A 22,031-nucleotide genomic window follows, 5' to 3' on the forward strand; every position below is an offset into this window, starting at 1 on the left:
GACTTTTATTTAGATTTTGAGCCCAATGTATCATGGACTAGAAGGCCAGACTTCAATGAGTCATCTTCGTGGTGGGCCAGTTTGGGGCCTACGTTTTTTGATCTACACTTTCCTGTGCCCTTTAAGAAAAGACGACGGAAAAGTTGTCAACCTTCCTCAACGCCCAGCCCCCAAGTACATTTCTGCTGACAAAGTCCAATCCAAAGACACAAACGTGGGTCTCTGGAAGATGTCAGGATTATGCTGCTGACAGTCCCGCTAAATATTCATTAAAGGGAAAGCTTTAAGAAGGCGTCCAGCTTAGACAGATAATTAACCAATTTAAATTTTTTTTTTCCAAGAACAAACCCACTTTCATTGGCTTTTCAGTAAATTTAAATCCTGGAGGGGTACAGCACCATGCGGATTCTGGGTCCTGTGGCCTTAGCTGGAAGGTTGCTTCGGAATCTTGCGCGAACCATGTCACTGCTTCCCCGGGCATGTGTTACTTTACCCCAGGTTACTCTCGTTTTTTTCGGTTTGCCACCAGGAGTCAATGGTGCTTTGTACACATAAGCACATCTCTTGCCTGGATAGAATTCTGTCTCATCTCAAGCATAAACACCTTCAATTTTAAGAAGAGCTGTATGCCCCCTCTCGTTCCAGAGACCCCGCTGGTAGCCAGCAAAAATGGCCTGGACCATAGCCTTCCAGCCATATTTTAGAAGTCCTGTTCCCAGCAGGCCCGACAGGGACCAGGATGGTGGAAAGAGCCAATTTAAATATTTGTAAGAAATTCCATTTCATGTAAAGGTGACGGTTTCAATTCTGTGTTACAGGATCTAATAAACAGCTTCATCACAGCTGTGTTCCTTATCCTAGTTGCTATCGTGGCCATGCAGGAGCTCTACAGAAGGCAGATGTACTCGATTGGAGGGGTAAGCAGAGGCCTTCGTGGCCCCACTTAAGATCAGCCTTTCAAGGTTTTGAAAGAGAAATTGGCGCACCATCATTATTTCATTTCTAGAACAACTTCCCCACCATGCCCTTCTCTCTCCCTCTTTTTGTTAAAGATTTATTTATGCATACAAGAGCTGGGGTACAGGTCAGAGGTGCGGGGGGTGAGAGGACTCACCAGAGACAGAGTGGGGAGCAGAACAGGCAGATCTACTGAATTACACTGCTAAGGGAGTAGCGGGGAGACAGGAGAGGTCTGCTGTGCCATGTGGGTAGCTCCCTGGCTGGGGACCGAATTCATGCTGCAGTGACTGCGGACAGCTTCATAGGTTGCATCTTAACCCCTTGCACCACCAGGGAGGCCCCCGTGCCCTTCTCTTTTGCACTGGCTTCCTCAGCAGATGTCACAATGCACAAACTCTAAGCTCACAAAAACTTTGCTTCTAATACTCACTCTCCAAAGGGGTTCAAAGGCAAACCTGTGGAACCCCTTTTGAGAATCTCCACACCTATTCTTTAAAATGTCACAACAAGATGATTTTGGCTGTCCGTAGACTTCTCGGGACTAGAGAATTATATTTAAACTCACATGAAAAGAACGAGAGTGGATTTTTACTTTATTGCAATTAGTTTGGAAAAATAAAAGCCGTGCGTTGTGAGAAGCAGTGACTCAGCCTGTGCAGGCGGGAAGAGGACGGTGCCAGCACGGGGGCCCCCACCAGGCCGGCACCCTGTGACTTCATCCTCACGACTCTCATTTTCACAGCTCTGGGGACTGAGGTGCCCGGGTCACACGGCTGGAGCAAACTAGGACTCAAATCCTCATCATTTGAAGAACATTTTAAAAATGGCAGATACAATGCTTGGAGATTGGGATGCGGGGGGTAAAAAGTGAGGCTTGGTTTTTAAGCAGTTAAATAATAGAAACAGGAATTAATCCAGAAAAAAAAAAGTTGTTTGTTTGAGGTCATTTCATAATCAGTACATATTTGTCCAGCCCATTGGGCTGTGCCAGGCCTAGCTCAGTGTTGGGGGTGGAGTTCCCGCTCCCCAAGGGAGCTCATAGAGTACCTAGAAAAATCTCATTAAAGTAGACAGATTAAGGGCATCCCTGGTGGCCTCGGGGTTAAGTCTCAGCACTATCACTGCTAGGGCCTGAGTTCGATCCCTGGCCAAGGAGCTACCCACATGGCACAGCAGACCTCTCCTGTCCCCCTGCTGCTCCCCTCAGCAGTGGATTTCAGTAGATCCGCCTGTTCTGCTCCCCACTCTGTCTCTGGTGAATCCTCTCACTCTCTGCACCTCTGGCCTGTACCCCAGTTCTTCTACTCAAAAAAAAAAAAAAAGAAAACAGACAGATGCAGTGACCATCAGGAGGAGCATCCAGGGCAGGCAGAACAGAGAGCGCCTATAAGCTCGGCCACTTGAGGCTGCCGGCTACCAGCTGCTAATTCAGCCACCAGGCCTTCTCCCAGCTGCCAGGGACTCCCCCCAGCACACAATGGTCTTCATCAACTCTTACCTGAACAGCGGGGCCTCCACCATCCCCAGGGTCCCTGCCTCCCTCTGGGTCATTTTCCATCACCTCGTGGTTACTGCCAGTGGCCTTGGGCGTCTGCCTCTGGGCCTCTTCTCTTGATAAAGTCCCAGGCCCTGCACCCGCCCTGCTGCAGCTCTGCCAGGGGCCCCAGCCACGCCACATTCCTTGGAGACCCAGTTGGGTACCTGGAGTTCTCACCTCCTGGTTGGTCCCCTTGGGAGCCCCTTCCTGCCCTTCCAAACATGGCCCTGGAGTCCTTTCCACTGACCCCACCCCCACCTGGAGCCCCCTAGGAGGAGCGTCCGCCTCAGGCATCAGGCAAGGTCATTCCTGGCTGCGAAACCCACCGCTTCCAAAATCCCTTTCTCTGGAGGAGGCAGAAGGGGCAGCAGAGTCAGCGGGGCAGCTGGGGACGGCCGCCCCCGGCCACAGCCGTCAGTCAGGAGGTCGCCCCGGCCCGCCCTGGGTGGGCACAGGGAAGACAACTCGTTGAGCTGCCAGATAACCCCACTCCCCTCCCGACACGTCTTTCCCCGCGCAGATCCTGTGTCTCCTAGCCGCAATCCTGTGCATCGTCGACGCCATTCTGGTCACCAGGAATTTGAGGAGAAAAGTGAAAAGAGTCCTGGGATTCAGAATCGAAGGCAAGAGCATGCCCTCCGCGGAACCGGACACGGCCGACAAGCCGGCAGAGCTCACCCCGGCCACGTCCCGGGCCAGCACCCCCGCGGAGTCGGTGCCGTCCAAGGCCAGCTCGGCGCCCGCGTCCCAGGCCAGCAGCGCGGCGAGCCTCCCGGGCGCGTCCAGGGCCACCAGCCTCGAGGCCGCCTCGGCGGCAGCCTCGCGGACATCCTCGCGGGCACCCTCGCGGGCACCCTCGCAGGCACCCTCGCGGGCGGCGTCGCGGGGCTCCCGGGCCCGGCCCGGCCAGGTGTAGGAGCCCGGGCTGGGGTCCCCACGCACCCCTCGCCTGTTGTCGCCAGTCCCGGCCCACGCGTGCTCATAAAATCGGGAACGCGTCTGCTTCGGGTGCCGCGTGTGACTGCGGGGTCCGGGCGCCGGCCGGGGGGCGGTCGGGGCGAGGCCCTCCATCTCTCAGGGGTTCCAGCCAACTGGCACCCCGGGCGGGGGCAGGGGCTGCAGGCCCGGGGCAAATGCGCTGGGCTTTGCTGGGACCTGGAGGGGGTTCTGCGCAAGGGGGGGGGGGGAGCGCTGCTGCGTACCTGGGGCCACGCGGGTCCTCGCGGGGAGACCAGGCGGCCCCAAGACAACCCAGAAACCACCCAGCCGCGGGGGAGCTGGGGCGTGCGCCAGGGGGGCGCGGGGGAGCCTGGGCGGGGAGCCGGGGCGCGCGCCAGGGGGGCGCGGGGGAGCCGGGGCGCGCGCCAGGGGGGCCCCGGGGGGCGCGCGCCAGGGGGGCGCGAGGGAGCGGGGCGCGCGTGCCAGGGGGGCGCGGGGGAGCGGGGCGCGCGCCAGGGGGGCGCGGGGGAGCCGGGGCGCGCGCCAGGGGGGCGAGAGGGAGGGGGGGCGCGCCAGGGGGGCACGGGGGAGCCGGGGCGCGCGCCAGGGGGGCGCGGGCGTTGGTGTTCGCAGGTCCTCGGCCGTTGGCAGAGCTCGGCCCGGAGACGGTCGGTGGACACCAGGCTCCCTCAGAGGCCAGGTCTGTCCAGGGCCAGCGGGAGTGATCGGGCAGCCCGTGGAGAACATCAGCCCCGCGCGTGAAGATGGCGGACAAAGGCAAGAAGGACAAAGCCAAAGAGGCGAAGGACGAGAAGAAGGACGAGAAGAAGGACGAGAAGAAGGAGGAGAAGAAAGACGAGAAGAAGGGCGAGAAGAAGGGCGAGAAGAAAGAGAAGAAGGACGAGAAGAAGGACGAGCAGAAGGACGAGCAGGGCGAGCAGAAGGACGAGCAGAAGGACGAGCAGAAGGACGAGCAGGGCGAGCAGGGCGAGAAGCCGAAGAAGGAGCGGTCGGTGCAGCCCAGGGACGAGGTGGGCACGAGGAAGGGCTGCCGCCGCTACCGGTGGGAGTTCAAAGACAGCAACAAGGAGTTCTGGGTGATGGGACACGCGGAGGTCAAGATCCTGAGCGTAGTGAGTTGGGGGGCTCCCTCGGCCGGGGGGGGGGTTCGGGGTGGGAGGGGGGCGGGCCAGGGGCAGCAGCTCCCGGGCCCCAGCGCCGGGAACACCCTTTGTGCCTCAGACACGCGTGTCCCCGCAGGGCTGCCTGGTGGGCGCGATGACCATGTTCACGGGGACCCCCATACACCCCCTCATCCCGCTCATCCTCACCATGGAGCTGTCCATCTTCTGTTTCTTCTTCATTATCTACACCTTGGCCATCAACAGATACCTGCCTTTCATCCTGTGGCCCATTTCTGTAAGTACAGGGTGGGGGTGCCCAAGCCAGGGGCGCATTCCCAGGGGCGTACTGGCACCCCGAGGGGGACCCAACCGAGACACTGTTTCCCAATTTGTGCCCAAGGCTGGGGCTCAGCGCTTTCAGGGGAAGCCAAGACAGGGGCAGCACAGTCAGGCAGATACAACTCCTCAAGTCCATTTTGGGGGTGCGGACTCTTACCTACCTGACGGTCAAAGAAGGTTCCTGCTCTCCTTGGGGTGAGGGGTGTTGCAGCAAGCAACCAGCTGCTCCTCCCAGCCCCCGTGCCAGCTCCCACCTGACTGGGGAGAGCACCCCAGAAGGTACCCCATCTCCAGAATTCAGAGAAAACAATCATCCTAGAAAGCAGAAAAATAAAAAATGAGAATTTTTAAAAATCGCGTCTTAAGCAGCCTGAGCTGTGCGGTGAACAGCCCTGCGCAGGGTGTGAAGCCCAGAAGGACGGGCAAGCCTGAGGCCAGGGCCCGTTGGAATGGGATGGAGCTGGGCGAGCTACTCCGCCACCCCCACCCGCTGCTTCTTCCTCTTTAACATGAGGACGGTCCATTTCTGGCACATTGTTCCTGAGAATTAAATGTAAAGGGCCTGGCGTGATGCCGCCTGAGAACTTGGGGACTTGAAACCCTGCCCCGTCACCCACACAGTCCAGAGCACACCCACCTCGCTCCCGCCGAACCCCAGCCCCCTAGTCCACTGCACCTTTGCAGCGCACCTTGAATTGCTTACTTTACACGTGAAATGGGCTCAGGATGGCCAAGTAACTTGCCCCCTGTAAATCAGAAAAGGGATTCAAATCTAGCTGGCCCTAGAACCTGAGTCCCCGACTATACTCTGTCCTGCCTCCTTGTTAAGAGTTACTAGGGTTGGGCCTCCCCGGTGGCGCAGCGGATGAGCGCTGGGTTGTGAAGCTGCCCGCGGCCTCTGCGGCGCCGGTTCGATCCCCGGCTGCTCCCCGGCCACCGGAGGAGGGTCCCACATGGCGCGCAGACCTCTCCTGCCGCCCGCTGCTCCCCTCAGCAGTGTACTTCGGTCCTTCTGCCTGCTCTGCTCCCCGCTCTGGCTCTGGTGAATTCTCTCACCCTCCCACGCTTCTGACTGTACCCAGTGCTTGTATAAACAAAACAAACAAACAAACAAACAAATAAATAAATAAAACATGCCTTTATAAAAAAAAAAAGAGTTACTAGGGTTCAGGGACCATAGGTCTGGGGCGGGGGGTAGGTGAGGACCCCTGAATGGGAAGTAAGAAGAAAACCACATAAGACTTCTGGGACAGAGACAGGCAGAGGATAATTTCCCAGCCAAGGAGACAGAAGATTCTTACAGTCCCAGCAAGATGAGAAGCCAGTGAACTCTGAACACCCTCCTGCCGGCAGGGAAAGCTGACCATACTGTGTTCACAAAGTGACCAAGCTGGCAAAAAGACAGGGAAGCACACGGGTGCCAGGCCCAGAAACCAGGAGCAGCAATGAACTAAGTGGCCTAAGTGTGGGCAGGGAAGGTCCTTCATGTGCTACTGCAGGAAGCTGGAGCTCAGGTGTTCACATGCTCTCAACTTAGGAGGTGAGGCCTTGGCCTCAAGCAGATTGGACGGTTAGACCTGAGACCTCTCTTTAAGGCAGCACCCTGCAGGGGCCTCCCTGGTGGCGCAAGGGTTAAGACACAACCTATGAAGCTGTCCGAAGCCTCTGCAGCACGAGTTCGATCCCAGCCAGGGAGCTACCCACATGGCACAGCAGACCTCTCCTGCCTTGCCCGATGCTCCCCTCGGCAGCGTATTTCAGCAGATCCACCTGTTCTGCTCCCCACTCTATCTCTGTGAATCCTCTCCCCCCCACACCTCTGGCCTGTGCCCCAGCTCTTGTGTGAATAAATAAATAAATATTTTTTAAAAAAATACAGCACCCTGCAGAGACTGTTCAAGAGAACAGTCAGAGAAGACACGTTTCCCTTACAAAGAGGAACAAGAGAGTGTGATCATCTCTGCTGAGATGTGAGAGGAAAAAGCAAGAGAAGGAAAAACGTCGAGCCTGCACTTTGCACGGATTTGGGGTGCATCTCCACTGTTTTCACTCCAAGCGAGACAACTCAGAAATAAACCCACAGAGGTGGCATTATTACACAGCTGAGTGACATATTGAATAAATGCTCTTCGAACTTTAAGAAAGTATCATGTTAAAATTTAAACTTTACAACAGAAGACGTCATAAACAAAAATTTTAAAACAAGCCAATAGAAAGATGGGACGAGGCATACAAAGAGACAGGAATCCCAAATGCCTAAAACATGTTGGGTTTTTTTTTTTTTTTTTGGTTTTTTTTAATGCTTCATTAGTAACCGCTGACCTGAAAATTAAAACAACACCAAGGCACCGTCTTGACACATCAGATTGGCAAAAATGTATAAGCCAGGGTGGTGGCAGTGACATGGGGAGCGAGCATGTGGCTACATTTCTGGCGTGAGAGGGTGAATGTGGGGGCACTGTGCCAAGGAGAGGAGTTGGGGGAAGCATGGAGAAGAGCTCATCCATTGCAGCAGAGCTCGTGAGGACAGTCCTCTTCAGGGGAGACACAACCTAATGTGTCCAGTCTGGCTTATTCATAGTAGACACATGGGTTAAAACTAACCAATTCAGGGCCTCCCTGGTGGCGCAAGGGGTTAAGCACCGCACTATGAAGCAATTCACAGCCTCTGCAACACGAGTTCGATCCCTGGCCCTCCAGGGAGCAACCTACATGTAGCTATCTCGCCTGCTGCTCCCCTCAGCAGTGTATTTCATCAGTCTGCCTGTTCTGTTCCCCACTCTGTCTCCGGTGGATCCTCTCACCCTCCCACGCCTCTGGCCTGTACCCCAGCTCTTGTATGCATAAATAAATAAATCTTTAAAAAAAAAACAACAACAAAAACTAACCCATTCAATCTCTGGCCCTCCAAATGGCTAGGTCTCAAAAAGTTTTAAAAAGCAAGTGCGACAAGATCTCTCACTGGTTTAAAAAAATGGGCCTGTAACGTCGGGGGGAAACACTAATGCGCACATGGGGAAACCAGCCGTCACCTCCACACACGGCCGCCCAGGACGGGGCGGGAAGGGACCGGGCAGGGAGGCTGCAGCTCACCCTGCTGCCGCTTCGCTGCTGTCGTTTCAAGAGCCCTAAAGCAGCTATTGGAAGACGCCAACTTCTGTTTGATCTTGGAGTCTCGGGGCCGGTGGAGGTGGGAGCAGGGACAGGACATAGTTTCTGTACGTTTGAAATGTATTACAATTCAAAACATTCGAAAGGGAAAGAAAAGGCCTCAGACAAAGGGGTCCGGGAATGAGGAGCAGAGAGAATGGCACCCCAGAAACCCTGGGGGGGAAGTGGGTAGTCCAAGGTGAGCTGCTGCCCTCAGGATTGAGAGAGGGCGCAAGCTCTGGGCTAGCTTCTCCCCTGGAGAGGCGGCCTTCGGGAAGCAAGCACAGCCAGGTTAGAGAGAAACTGTGGTTTGGCCAACTGGGAAAAGCCTGGCTGTGCCAGGGAGCGACCGTGGGGGGTTCTTGAGGAGACAGCAGAGTGGAAGGCAGTCCTCCGGCCAGCCTGGGAACTTCTGGACCGTGGAGTAAGGGATCAGGTATGGGGCAGGGGCAAGATGGAGGCCACTAGGGGTGAAAACGGGAGGACTGATGCCGGAGCAGGTGGTACAGCCTAACAAAGGAGATAGGGGGTGCTGGGAAGGGATCTGAGAGAAAGTGGAGGGCGGGGGGAGGGTGCAGGGGGGATAAGGAGGTGGGGGGAAGAGAAGAGGCAGCCGCCAGAGTCCCATGGGGGGTGGGAGGGTCGGTGGGTGTTACCCCAGAGTCCACTAGAACCTCTTACCAGCAACACAGGCCTCCCCCAGACCCAGAGGGGGCGCTGGCCCTGAGAACAGAAAGACGATGTAGGTTGGCACACAGAGAGGACGTCGCTCAGCTGGACATCTAGGCACTTAGGTCCAGGCGCACTGGAGGAGGAAAATCACAAGTGCCGCCATCTTGGGAGTTCCCAGACCACAGGGCAGCAGAGGGCGCCCGCAAGGCAGTTAAGTATCCAGGGCTTGGGGTCTCAAAGCACCCAGCTGGGGGACCCCAGATATGTCCACATAACTCAGTTTGTATTATCTTCATGTGTGTGTGTGTGTGTGTGTGTGTGTTTATATATATGCAGATGTTCTAAACTCATGCCTGTTGGATTGGGGTTGGCTCTGGCTCCGGCCTCCACCCTCCTCAAGGCTGACTCATCTCTCCCGGCTCCAGGACATTCTCAACGACCTGTTCTCCTTTGTCTTCCTTGTGGGGACCCTGGTCTTTGCAGTGAGAATGCGACAGACCATGCCACTGCACTACTTCATCGCCTTGGTGAGTCTTTTTCATGCCGAGCTGTTTATTGGCTCAGAAATCACCTCCTCTGGATTACAGGTATCTCAGAAAAGGGCGTCTTTTCTTTTCATGTCATCTTGGGATTCCAGCACAATTGAAAAGTAAAATTGGGGCCTCCCTGGTGGTCTAGGGGTTAAGTCTTAGTGCTGTCACCTCTGTGGCCTGAGTTCCATCCCTGGCCAGGGAGCTACGCACACAGCGCAGGAAATCTCTCCTGTCCTGCCCGCTGCTCCCCTCAGCAGTGTATTTCAGTCAATCCGCCTGTTCTGCTCCCCACTCTGTCTCTGGAGAATCCTTTCACCCTCCCGCGCCTCTGGCCTGCACCCCAGTTCTACAGCAAAATAAATTTAAAATCTTTTAAAAAAAAAAGTAAAATTGGCAAATGTTCCCTATGGCAGGGCCATTTGCACCAAGATGATGTCCAGGGATCCTGTCCAGGTAGCAGCTGCCTTCTGGTAGCTTCAGGGAGCTACAGGTCAGCCGCCCAGGGAGGCTGAGGCATCTGGGGGTCTGCTTGTTTGAGGGGACAGAGGGTGGCGCTGAACAGCATCTTCTGACAATGAGAAAACGTAACACAAGGATCCTTGTGTTTTTCCAGATCCTTATTGGCCTGGCTGGATTTTTTGCTTTAATCGATATTTGTCTCCAGAGAAAACACTTCAGGGGCAAGAGGATGAAAAAGAACGTGATTGTTCCTCCTCCAGGAAAGGAGGCAGAAGAGGCTGAGAAGCCAGACGCAGAGAAGTCAGAGACGGGGAAGCCCGAGGCGGGGAAGCCCAAGGCCGCGAAGCCTGAGGCTGGGAAGCCCGAGGCAGCCAAGCCGGCCGCTGTGGCCGCGGAAGGGGCGCCAAAGAAGGGCAAGAAATGACAGGAGGGGACGCACGCGGCCAGCGGCAGAGCCCCTTACACGCCATCTTCCACTGTCTCCCTTCTTTCTAGAATGGTTTCCTTTTCCATTTTAATCACCACCTTTGACTGGAAAAGAAATTTCTCGTATAAATGGATTTTAAAGTGTAATATGGACCTACACACTGTTTTGCTCATTCAATGAAAGTTGCTGGAGGTTTCTGGCAACGCTGGACGCAGGCCGGGCGAGGCAGGCTGGCAGGCTGTGGGGCACAGAGGGTTTGGGGGGCCAGGGGTGTGGGTGACGCGGGCTGTCAACACTGACCAGCCTGAGGGGCCGAGGAAAACGAGGCTGGAAACGAAAAGTTGCATTTTATTCATCCAGGTATTTTAAGTTTGCCTTTTTAAAAAACGACGTCTGCCTTGTGACTATGAGAAAAATAAGGCTCTGGGCCTTCCCTAGCTTGCTTTGCGGCTGAGCATGGGCCCTCACTTGGGGTTTTCACTCAGGAGGAGGGCGAGGGGGTGTTATCTCCTCAGGGATTGCCCCCCCCCAGAACCAGTCAGGCTGGCATCTGGGCCAAGAGGAGGAACTTGGGGACCTTCGGGGCAGCAGTGGCCAACCAACTCGCCGGACCTGCAAGTGCCGGTGCCACCTCCAACTTCCCAGGGGCGCATGTGCATACGCTCCAAGCTGGGGGTCAGGGGGCGCCAGAGCCCCCTCAAGCAGGGATTCCCGCAAGCAGTCCTGACAGGAAGGTCCTCCTCAGGAGAGCCACACGGCGTTGGGATCAACCCCTCTGGCTGCAAGGGGTTGGTTTCAGTCCCTAGACCAAGACGGTAAACTCCCGAGGTTTGGGGGGGCTGAGGCAAACGAGGTCACTGTGACAGATGATTTAAGCATCCCTCTGGCCGCCGAGGAAGGCCTCTTACAGATGCCCTCCCAACAGCGCAGGGAGGAGTCGGGGTGGTCTGGGATCTGGGGGGCAGAGGTGGTGACGGCAGCAGCGAAAAACAGGAAGAGATTTTAAAACCCCACAAAGTCTGAAGCGATGCAGGGCGCAGCCGGGGCGGGTGCCAGGAAGGGCGGGGAGCAGCACCGGCACCCCGGGGTGGAAGGGTCGAGGGCAGCGCCCTTCGCCGGGGCCCAGGCCTGCGAGAGCGTCACGCGTCTGGGTCGCGACTCCAAAGGCCCCGGGGGCCCGCGGGGGGCGGGGGCTCTTGGGGGGTGCGCTGGACCCTCCTCCCGGCCGGCGGGGGCCGAGCCCGGCTGGGGCGGCCTGCGGAGCGCGCCCGCGGCGGGGCGGGGGGCGGCGGGGGGGTCGCGCGCCGGCGCGGGGGGCGCCCGGGACAGGGGAGCCGCCTCGAGGCCGTGGTTCCCGCGCCCCACAAGCTGCGGGCGGGCGGGGGGGGGCGACCCGTCGGGGCTGGAGACTCTCGCGGGACCCCGGGGAGTTGAGGGGCCGCCACCAGAGGGCCCCCGAGCCGCGGGGCCGAGGGGTCGGGGAGGACGAGGGGTCTGAGGAGGCCCCAGCCCAGCCCTGCGGCGGGTCGTGCCCAGCGGGCGCCCGTAGCCGCGCCGCCGGGGTTCGAGCCGGGCGGGGAAGCAGGACCCGGGAAGGGGGGGGCGGGGCGGGACCGGAGGGGGCGTGGCGGGGGCGTGAGGGGCGGGGGGCGGGGAGTGGGGGCGGGGCGGGCGGTGGGATGGCGGGGGCGGGGGACGGTGGGGGCGGGGCGGGGCTGGGGGCGGGGCTGGGGGAGGTGGGGGGCCGGTGGGGGGGTCGGGGGGGGACAAGGCGGGGGGCGGGGCTGGGGGCGGTGGGGGGCCGGTGGGGGGCCAGGGGGGCGGGGTGGGGGCGGGGCGGGGGGCTGCGCCCCGCGGAGCGGGTCTGGCCTCTCTCCTTCCGCACAGTCCGGGTTTCCGCTTCCCTCCCGGCGCGAGGGCGAGGGAGGGCGGCTGAGCCTCGGCCCCGGCCGCCGCCATGTGGCCCCCCGACCCGGACCCCGAGTCGGGGCCCGAGCCCGCCGAGCGCCCCCGGCCCGGCGCGGGCGTGCCCGGGCTCCGCGCCCTGCTGCCGGCGCGCGCCTTCCTGTGCTCGCGCAAGGGCCGCCTCCTGCTGGCGGAGTCGGTGAGTGCGGGGCGCGCGGGGCCGCGGGGCGCGCGGGGCCGCGGGGCGCGCGGGGCCGCGGGGCGCGCGGGGCCGCGGGGCGCGCGGGGCCGCGGGGCGCGCGGGGCCGCGGGGCGCGCGGGGCCGCGGGGCGCGCGGGGCCGCGGGGCGCGCGGGGCCGGGCGCGGGGACGCGAGGCCGCCTTCTGGTCCCGGCCGGCGCCCCGGCCGCCCCCTCGCGGAGCCCCGCAAAGTTGGGCGAACTCGGGGCGCGGCCCGGACGGGCTCCCGGCACGACGCGGGGCGAGGCGGGACCCGAACCCAGCCCGCCCGCTCTGGAGCCCCCGCCGGGGGAGCCCCGGCCCGCGCCGTGTGACCCCGGGCGCCGCGCGCTCTCCGGGCTCGGGCTCGGGCTGCGCCCCGCACCCCTGGCCCCGTCGCGGGCGCTCCCGCACCCCGGCCGGACCCCGCGGGGACTCCGCCCGCCCGGCCCGGCCCCGCCCGGCTCGAGGAGCTGGGGCGCCCTCGCGGGCTTTCCCGGGCGCGCGGGGAGGGCCGGCCGGGCCGCGAGCTGCGGGGTGGAGGCCACCGTGGCCCCCGGCCAGCCGCGGGGGGCGGAGGGCAGCCGGGGTGGGAAGGGGACCCCCGGGACCGGGTGAGGCCCGGGCCGCCGAGGGGCCGCGCGGAGGGCGGGGGCCGGCGGGGTGACCTCACCGCCCCCCGCCCCCCTCCCCGCCGCGCGCCGGGCCTTTGTCCTCCGGACACTCCTAAAACTCGGCGGGGGTGGGGGGCCGGGGCTGCGCCTCCTGGCGCGCGGAGGAAAGGGAGGCGGGGGCCGGGCGGAGGGGAGGCCGGATGAGGGAGGAGCCCGGCGCTGGACAACCCCCGTCCTGCCCGCGACTCCCACTCTGCAGACGAGAAGGCTGAGGCCCAGGGCCAGGGCATGGGGGGGGGGGTGTCAGCTGAGGGGTCAGGTGGGAGCACAGGGGTGGGGACAGGAGGAAGGGTTCGCCCAAGCACCCCCCCCAGGTCCCCAGGTGGCAGGAAGTGGCCCCGTCACCCCTTCCACTCTGGGAGTCATCCCAGAGCCACCTGCCCAGCACCCCCCCTCTCCGTGAGGCCCCAGGGCCCCCACTCCAGAGACACCTTCTGATTGGCCGCCCAGCCCCACCCTGAGGCTGTCGGAGGTGAACCTCGACTCTGCCCTCCGCTGAGGGGACCCCACCCCCACCGCCCATCCGGCACGAGGGTGCTGGTGAGAGCTCAGGCAGCTGTGGTGAGGCTGGCGCGAGGAATGTAGGTCTGGGAGAGGAGGCGCGGGAGGGGCGCCAGGGCGAGGTGTGGGTACCGAAGACGCCAAGGGGATCCTTCAGGTCACTCCTGCCTCCCCGAGGCCGCCCCAGGCCCGCCCCAGGCCCACACAAATCAGGGGGCTGGCATAGACAGGAAGAGGGGAGGAAGTGGCCACCACAAATCAGGGAATGAGGAAACAACCAAGAGGAGGATCCCCAGAATGGGCTCTGGAGGGGGTGGGGGGCAGGAAGGGGAGGGACACTGTACAGGAAGTGCAGCAGGAGCTGTGGCCGCCCCAGGTCGCGGTCCCCGGGCCCCCACCACCCTGACAGCCCCCCTGCCCCGTCTGCTTGAGTTGGGCTCAGCTCTCCCACGGCCACGTTCAGGGCAGATGTGGGGGCCCTGGGGACTCCCTGGGATCTCTGCAGCTCATTTGTCTGAGGCAGCCACTATGCTTCCTGTGGGGCCCCTGGGAGTCCCTGTGGGGTCCCCTGGGTCTAGCCCCAGACTCCACTCGGAGCTCCCCAGCCATGGACGTGCTCACATCAGCCACAGCGACCCACGCCAGGACAGAGAAAGACCAGCACCACAGGGCCCGGATGCTTAAGAATTCCACCCGCGGGCCAGCCAGCCCTGGGCTCAAGTTCTGATGCCGCATGACACCGAGCCAGGCACTTCACCTGGGACCCACGGCCTCCTCCTGTAAAGGTGCTGTGCACGCACCTGGCACCAGGTGGTCGTGAAGGTCTGAGACGGCCCCACAGCTCAGCAGGGACAGGCCCAGTGAACAGTCCACATCTTGGTCTGCCCTGCAGCCCCCAGTCTGCAGAACAAACGGAGTCCTCAGCGCCCGCCAGCATCCCTCACCCCCTCCCCACCGCCACGTGTGCAGACAGGACTGCAGAGAACACTGGTTCTCCCCGGACAGAGTGCTGGGAGGCTGGGGAAATGCTGCAGCAGGGCCAGCACCCCGGTGTGCTTTCTCACTGTGAAGCTCTGCAAATGTATTTTAAAAAACAAGAATTAAACCATTAACACCTCTTCACCCACCCCCTAGACGGCACAGTTGCAAACACGTTTCCGTGTTTGCTTTATCGCATCCCTTACCCATCCATCTGTCCATCCATTTTTTGGACGCATTCACAGTAAATTGCAGACATTAATACATTTCAGTCTGAACACTTAAGCATGCCTGTCGTGAACTCTCGCTCGAGTGTCACGGGTTGCATTCTTTTTCACATAAACTTTCCATTCCGTGGAAAGCACAAACCTCAGGTGTTGTGTGTAGTTTTTGGAAACTGGTTCCTGCTTGGTGGGCTGTCCGAGGGACTGCCTAGGGTTGATTTGTCCCTACTGGGCACCAGCTGAGCTGAGTGAGCGCATGGAGCTGGTGGAGTGGGAGCAGGATGGGAGCCCCGGGAGGTGGCCTCTTGGGGGGCATCTAACACTTCCAGAAGACTGTGGTGTCCTGACTGGGTCCTGGCAGGAAGCTGGCAGTGGGGAAGCCGCGCCATCTAGACCTGCTCCACAGTGGGTTCTAACTCTGCTCTCTGGGGCTGGCGGGTGCCTTCCCCTCCTGGAGCCGCCTGTCTTCCTGACTGCAGTCCTGGCTTCGCAGGGCACTGGGGGAGGGCCCTGCAGAAGTTCTGATTTCTCTGCCCCCTATCCCCAGGGTCTCTCGTTCATCACCTTTGTCTGCTACGTGGCGTCCTCAGCATCTGCCTTCCTCACGGCCCCCCTCCTGGAGTTCCTGCTGGCCCTCTACTTCCTCTTTGCTGATGCCATGCAGCTCAGCGACAAGTGGCAGGGCTTGTGCTGGCCCATGATGGTGAGTGCCGGGAGCCCCGGAAGGCGTTAGCTGCCCATCAGAGCCAGGCATCTGTCCCGCATCCTTTCTCACTGCGCTCAGGGGCTGGTAGCTTTCGACTGGCTTCAGGTCTCTGGCTCCAGAGACGGGATGACTTCACAGCTGCTGTGACCCACAGCTGTAGTGGCACCTCCAAGCTCCTGCTCCTCCTCGGAGGCTGGGAGCCCCTGCTGGCGTGCCCGGGTCTGGCCACCAGGTGGCGCGGGTGCTCCCCACTGGGCCAGCCAGAAGCCTTCAGCCACAGGAATTCGAGCCATTTCCACACGCAGGGCAGGTTAGCTGAGGACGTGCAAGGCTGACCCAGACCTCGGCCATCTGGCGGTTTGTTTTATCACCTGGGAGGGCCTAGAGCCCCATCTTGAACTCTACTGTGTGGAATGGGTCCGAGAGAAGGCATGGCAAAGGCGGCTCTTCCACCCCAGGCTCTTGACTCATATCCAGCATGCTCCTGAGGGTCTGTCCTCACTTTAGTGACAGGGAGAAACCATGACACATAAATGGCCCTGCTACAGGCGTGTGGCAAACGAGGCTCCGGGCCAGATCTCCCCATTGGAAAGCAGGGAGGGTACAGGAGACAACACTTACAACTTCCATCCCCCGTCAAGTGGGGAGATCTGCTTCCTGGCCAAGCCACAGGCCAGCAGCAACCTGGCCCATCCCCTGCTGTCTGCCAGGCAGCCCAGCCGGATCAGGGTCCAGGCGGTCTCAGCAGCTGGCAACCGGCAGGGGCACCTGGGTAGTGGCAGGTGTGGGGGTGGGAGAGGACCAGGGAGTTCAGGTGAGGCCAGGACAGCGGGGAGCCTTGCGGATGCTGGGCCTGGGGCCGGGCTCATCCTCTGTGAACAGTAGGATTCCAGCCCTGTTCCTGCCCCCCCCATGCCCCCTCTGAGCCTCTCTGCCCAGCCTTGGCTCCCAGCCAGCTCCCTCCCTACGCTCTGCCCCACTCCAGAGGGCTCAGGGCAAGGCAACCACCCCCCTGTCTCCCCAGGACTTCCTGCGCTGCGTCACAGCAGCCCTCATCTACTTCGCCATATCCATCACAGCTGTCGCCAAATACTCGGATGGCGCATCCAAAGCAGCCGGGGTAAGTAGCCGCCCTGCCCCAGGGAGGTGGATGCCCAGCAGTGCCCCTCGGGACACCCCATCAGGCGGGGATATTCTGTCCCTGCCTGGGCCCCTGGGCTGTCACATGAGTCTCGACGACTCCAGTCCTATTAGAAACTTACTGTGCCCCAAGTTTTGAAGGCCGCTTGGCAAACCAGGTTAACAGTTCATTTTCCTATCTGTCATTAACGGGTGGGGCTGGTGCCTGCCAGTCGAGCCACTTATCCAAGCAGATAAGAGGCGGGGAGGCTGGGTGGGCACTCCAGACAGCCCGCCCCATGCCCAGGCGCCGGATGACCCGGGTGATGCACACCATCTGCCCTGTCCCCTGTATCCCACAGGTGTTTGGCTTCTTTGCCACCATCGTGTTTGCAATAGATTTCTACCTGATCTTTAACGACGTGGCCAAATTCCTCAAGCAAGGGGACTCCGCAGACGAGACCACCGCTGACAAGGCAGAAGGTAGGGTGGCTGCCCCGTGGGTTTCCACTTGGAAACCCCGCTGAGCACCTGGGGTTTGCTGCAAGGACCCTGCCCTCCCTCGGGGATGCTTGCTTAAGTGGAGTAGGACCATTTCCTGTGTCCCCACAGGCGGGAAGTGTTTGCGCAGCCCGGTTCTCATAGCCTTTCATGCATCACTGATCATAAAACCGGACCCCCAGAGAAGCCGGGGCCCTGGGGGCCTCCGCCTTGCCTGAAAGGGCAATCTGAGGGCAGAGCATACCAGTCACTCCCCTTCAGCTCCCGAGGCACTGTCTCCACACTGCAGAGTGCCTGCCTGCCCCACAGCTGCCCTGCAGGCTCACCCACCTGTGGGTCCCTTGCGGAGGGACCCCGGCTGTCCTCCGTATCCACAGCACCCACGAGAGCTCAGACCTGTTTTGCTGTTTATTTCCAAGCAAAGTGCGAGACACATCCTGACCCTCAGATCAGCCTTCTCCAACTCAGGATGGCCGTCATGTCTGTTAACCTATTTTAAAGAAAAAAGGCTGAAAGTTGGGTGGCTGACAGCACAGCTATACCCATAAGCCACATTGTGCCCAGCACAGGGCAGGCATGTGGGGAGGTCCTGCAAGGGTGCCTCAGGAGGGGCCACCGATCCTGCCCTGGGAGGCCACCAGAAGGCCCCACCCATGGGCAGGGGGGCACAGCAGGTGGGGAGTGCAGCACAGAAGCGCAGAAAGCCCAGGAAGCGCCCAGGAGCTGACCCGGATGGCTGCTGGCTCAGCGGCTCTGGGGTCTCCTGGCCATTTCTCTGCCCCACCCTCCTTTGTACCCCCAGGGGGTCCTTAAACAGAAGGATCAATGCCACTGTTGGCTGACAGCTCTGCGCCAGAAGCTCTGAGACCTCAGCTGGCGCCTTGCAACCGAGTAAATGGGTGTTCGGCCCAGTCCAGTGCTCCCTGCTCACTCCAGGGCCCTCGAGTCAACCTCTGTTGAGCTAAACACCTGCCAGTTGGCCTCATCAGCTCTCAGATGTGCAGGACAGACTTCCCACCCTCAGGGAGCTCAGTCCAGCAAGAGTTAGACCCAGAGAGAGTGGCGACGTACACAGCCGTCAGCGCATGCACAGGGACAGAGGAGCCAGGAGGAGGTGGTGTCTGTAAGAGCAGAACGGGAGCTGGAAGGCCTCCCCTGGTGCCAGCCAGGAGGCTGTGGGGGTCCCCCTAGAGCTGGGTTTCACTGGATGCATAGAAGTGCGCTGAGCAAGGAGGGCGAGGGGAGAGAGGACAGGATGATCCTCCCATCCTGGTGAGGTGCTTCTCTGGTGAGGTGCGGCTGTGCCCTGTGCGGATGACTAAGACTGGACGGATAGAAGGGGGCTTTAGAGAGGGCCCTCGAGGCCCTGCCTTGGAGTTGGGGTCTCCCCGTTCGGTGCCTGCATATTTGAGGAGGGCCTGAGCTGGGGCTCCAGCCGACTGTCGGCCTTGCCTCTGGGACGGCTCCCAGACATTGTTCCCTGCCAAGCACCCTCTTTGCTTTCCTTTCAGAAGAGAATTCCAGTTCTGACTCCGACTCCGACTGAAGGCCTGCCGGCGCCCTGGAAGCCCAGCCATGTGGGCCTTCGCCCTGCACCTTCCAGCCAGCCAGCCGGAGCACAGCCAGGGGAGCGTGTCGGGAGGGAGGCTGTGACTTCACGAGGGAGTTTCTGATGGAGCAGGCCTCCGCACAGCCCTGACGTGGCACTCCCGAGCCCAGCATGCGAGACTGCACCCCTCGGCTTAGCGCTATCTAACACGGGAGGCATTTTGAATGTTCCAGCCCTTCTTCCCACATCTGTCCCGCAGGCCTTAAGCCCTATAACCTCCGCCAAAAACAACAAGCACACGGGGACAAAGCAGACAGAGCCTTATCGCCCCCAACCCCCTCACCTGCGTTGGTGTGGGCCGGAGGGGCGAGGGCGAGTGTATCAGAACCACTGCGGGGCCTCCCCGCCGGGCCTCGGGGGCGGTCTGCATCGCTGCCCCTGCCGCCGCCCCTGCCCCTGCCCCTGCCGGCACTTTGTCCAGAGTGAGCCTTCCGCGATTCTTTTGCTCAAGGAGCACCAGGTCTCTCCATCCTTGAAGCATGAAGAAAACTGACTGTGGCCCTGACATCTGGGAGGGTGGGTGTCGGGCCCATAAGTGACACCTTGCACCCTTGGGAGCCATGTCTTTTTTGAGTGACATGATTATGGGTCTAAGGTTCTTTCAAAGAAACGCTCACCCCCACCCCAGCTTACCAGGCCCGAAAGACAGAAGTTCCAGGCTACGGCATCCCGGGTGGCTGGGCAGGCCCAGCCAAATCCTCCCCGCTTCTGGGGCCACCGTGCCTCTTTCTAGTCGCCAGAGCAGGACCCTGAGCCCCTCTGAGAGGCGAGACGTGCCTGCTGACGTCACCCAGCGACCCTGGGTTTGTATGTTCAGCAAGATTTTGTAACTTTACATAATTTTTTTTATACCAAAGCAGCTTCTTCAGTGGCATTTCCTGTGACCCAAGAGGCCTGAATGAGCCAGTTACACATTTAGGGATTTGTAAACTCTGTTCTTTTGCATGTGAATCTCCTATTCTGAAAAAAAAAATCCCACAATGGATTAAACCAGACTGACTACCTGCTGGGGGTGTGTGTGTGTGTGTGTGTGTGTGTGTGTGTGTGTGTGTGTGTGTGTGTGTGTGTGTGTGTGTGTGTGTCGAAGCTGTGTGTGTGTGTGTGTGTGTGTGTGTGTGTGACGAAGCTGTGCTCCCCAATGGATTAAACCAGACTGACTACCTGCTGGGTGTGTGTGTGTGTGTGTGTGTGTGTGTGTGTGTGTGTGTGTGACGAAGCTGTGCTCCCCAATGGATTAAACCAGACTGACTACCTGCTGGCTCTGTGTGTGTGTGTGTGTGTGTGTGTGTGACGAAGCTGTGCTCCCCAATGGATTAAACCAGACTGACTACCTGCTGGCTGTGTGTGTGTGTGTGTGTGTGTGTGTGTATGTGACGAAGCTGTGCTCCCCAGAGCAGTGCCACAGGCTGCTCGTGCGCTTCCTCCGTGCGGGGCGGCCCACTAAGCTCTGACTCCCCAACTGCTCACACAGCTGCCAGACACAGCTCCTGTCTGGCAGCTGAGGACACCAACAGAATGTTTGCTAATTTGCCCTGGTCATCACTGCCTCTGGCCTCTCCCTCATCAGGATAACGTCCCAGGCTGGGTGACTCCAGGCAGCCAGAACCTTCGGAGCTCCTGGTTTGGAAACTTGCACCTTAAAGGGCCTCTGCACCTGGGGAAGATCCCAGGACGGGGCTTTGGCTCAGGCAATGGAAGAAGCCAGGCGTTCTGCCCCGACTCCCTCACAGCCATGTTCTAAAGAATACAAAAGCTGAATGTGCCGAAGGGGAGGGGCGCAGACGGTCCCTGCTCTGCCCACCAGCCCCAGTCAGGCCCGCAAGCTGTCAGCACCGGGCCCCAGAGGCCTCGTCCCAGGGACATGGCTGCATTCACGCCCCACCTAACAGGCCTGTTTCAGGAACCCGGTCCACAACTTCTGAGGGGCGGGAGGGTATGTCAGAGCAAAGAATGACGACACCATTTTACATGTCCATTTATTAAACAAGAACTCCTTCATGACAATTTAATACAATATTAGCGATTAGTGTTGAGAAAATTATTTCCCTCTACATACAAAAATACAGATTTGAACACTATGAAAACAATCAGACAAAGTACCATGAAAAATTGGTCCTTCAAAAGAAAGAAAGAGACTCTGCAGCTCGAGGCTTTGCCTGATGTCAGGGGCAAACCAACAGGAGCAAAGGCTTCCGGGCCCCCAAACCACTCCAAGTGGACAGAGCCAAACCCAAGACCAGCTGGAGCTGGGGGGTGCCCGCCCCAGGGCGCCCGTGTGAGCCTGAGCTGCTAGGGCGGGAGCTCTGACCAACAGTATAAAGCAAAGTTTGCCATCACCACAGAGTGCCCCACAGCTGTCTAAACTGCTGAGAAGAAATAGTCTTAGGAAGCAGAGTGTAATAGTTATTAAATTAACGTTGCCCCCCAAAAGTGCTACTGGGTGAAGTACCAATGAGGAAATCATACTGGAGGCATTAGCTATCTGACTTGACTTCCTGGGACAGAAAATAATTACATAGGCGGACCCTTCAATAGGAGAGACGCGAGCTGCCACTTCACGGTTCAGTAAATCCCGTCCTTCATGTTGCAATGGCTCAGCTAGCTCACTAGAGATTTTTCTTGACCAGGCATAACTCGTGTCCCGCAGGGATGGGAAAGCGAAAGGAGCAGTTGGCGCATCATCTGGGCCTTGATTTCCTCAAGCTCCTCGCAGCAAGGAAGCTTTTTTTTTTAAGGGCCACTGAGCCCAACGAGGGCATCTGTGAACTGAGCGGAAATGGAGGTGGAAGGTGAGCCCCAGGGCCCGCAGGGCAGGCCGCAGAGTCACGGGGACGGCCCGAGCGGGTCCTGGAAGACACCGGGCCAGAGGACGGCCTCCGGCTCGCCAGCCCACAGCAGCAGGCCTCCCCCGCGCAGACCCAGGGAAGACGAGGCCAGAGCCTGGGCGAGGTGCTTTACGTGACACGAGGACCACTCTCTTGCCGTCTGAGGCGAACAGCGGCTCTCCAGATGGAGCGAGTGGTTCAGAAATGCCAAATGCCATTATACTGATTAATAATTATTTCACAGAAATATACTCTTACTCTCAGACTATTTAAATAAGCAGAAACAAGGGGTCGGGGAGTAAATAGCAGAGGGGTGGAAAGGAATAGCCGGTGGAGGGGGGGTGGTTTTTTTTTTCTTTATAAATACGTAAGACGTTTCAAGGGAAAACGGCCAGACCTCAACACCAGCATTGCTGAAAGCAATATTAAAAGGATACAATCTAAAATCATGCTACAAAAATAGTGTTATCTGATTTAACTAAATGTACATCTTTTTTCAATTCCATGATGGACAAGAGTGCTCATGTGACACACGGAAGGCACCGGAGGTGAAGTGATTATTTGTCTTGAAATATACAAAGAGAATTATCTACTTTGGGGGGGGGGGGAAATACAGTCGTACCTGTAATAA

General features: G+C 59.5%; 2 protein-coding genes and 1 pseudogene across 3 annotated transcripts; 2 read left to right on the forward strand and 1 right to left on the reverse strand.

Moving 5' to 3' along the window:
- Positions 1 to 374: 374 nt before the first annotated feature.
- LOC311185912 (large ribosomal subunit protein eL33-like) lies at positions 375 to 697 on the reverse strand (annotated as a pseudogene). The gene has a single exon. The product of its transcript is annotated as a large ribosomal subunit protein eL33-like (transcript).
- A 3,503-nt stretch (positions 698 to 4,200) lies between these two features.
- On the forward strand, positions 4,201 to 10,272 carry CMTM2 (CKLF like MARVEL transmembrane domain containing 2; the record flags this gene model as incomplete). The annotated part of the gene is made up of 4 exons (XM_084256542.1): positions 4,201 to 4,569; positions 4,694 to 4,855; positions 9,147 to 9,248; positions 9,868 to 10,272. 4 exons carry the CDS (start codon positions 4,201 to 4,203, stop codon positions 10,135 to 10,137), a joined length of 903 nt encoding a protein of 300 aa, XP_084112668.1. The 3' UTR covers positions 10,138 to 10,272.
- Positions 10,273 to 12,097: 1,825 nt separating this feature from the next.
- Positions 12,098 to 18,512, forward strand: CMTM3 (CKLF like MARVEL transmembrane domain containing 3; the record flags this gene model as incomplete). The annotated part of the gene is made up of 5 exons (XM_084257579.1): positions 12,098 to 12,244; positions 15,188 to 15,343; positions 16,371 to 16,466; positions 16,828 to 16,948; positions 18,478 to 18,512. The coding sequence occupies 5 exons, from the start codon at positions 12,098 to 12,100 to the stop codon at positions 18,510 to 18,512; spliced, it is 555 nt and encodes a 184-aa protein (XP_084113705.1).
- Positions 18,513 to 22,031: the final 3,519 nt, after the last annotated feature.

The sequence above is a fragment of the Talpa europaea genome (assembly GCF_964194135.1).
Source record: "Talpa europaea genome assembly, chromosome: 16".
In the NCBI taxonomy this organism is placed as follows: domain Eukaryota; kingdom Metazoa; phylum Chordata; class Mammalia; order Eulipotyphla; family Talpidae; genus Talpa; species Talpa europaea.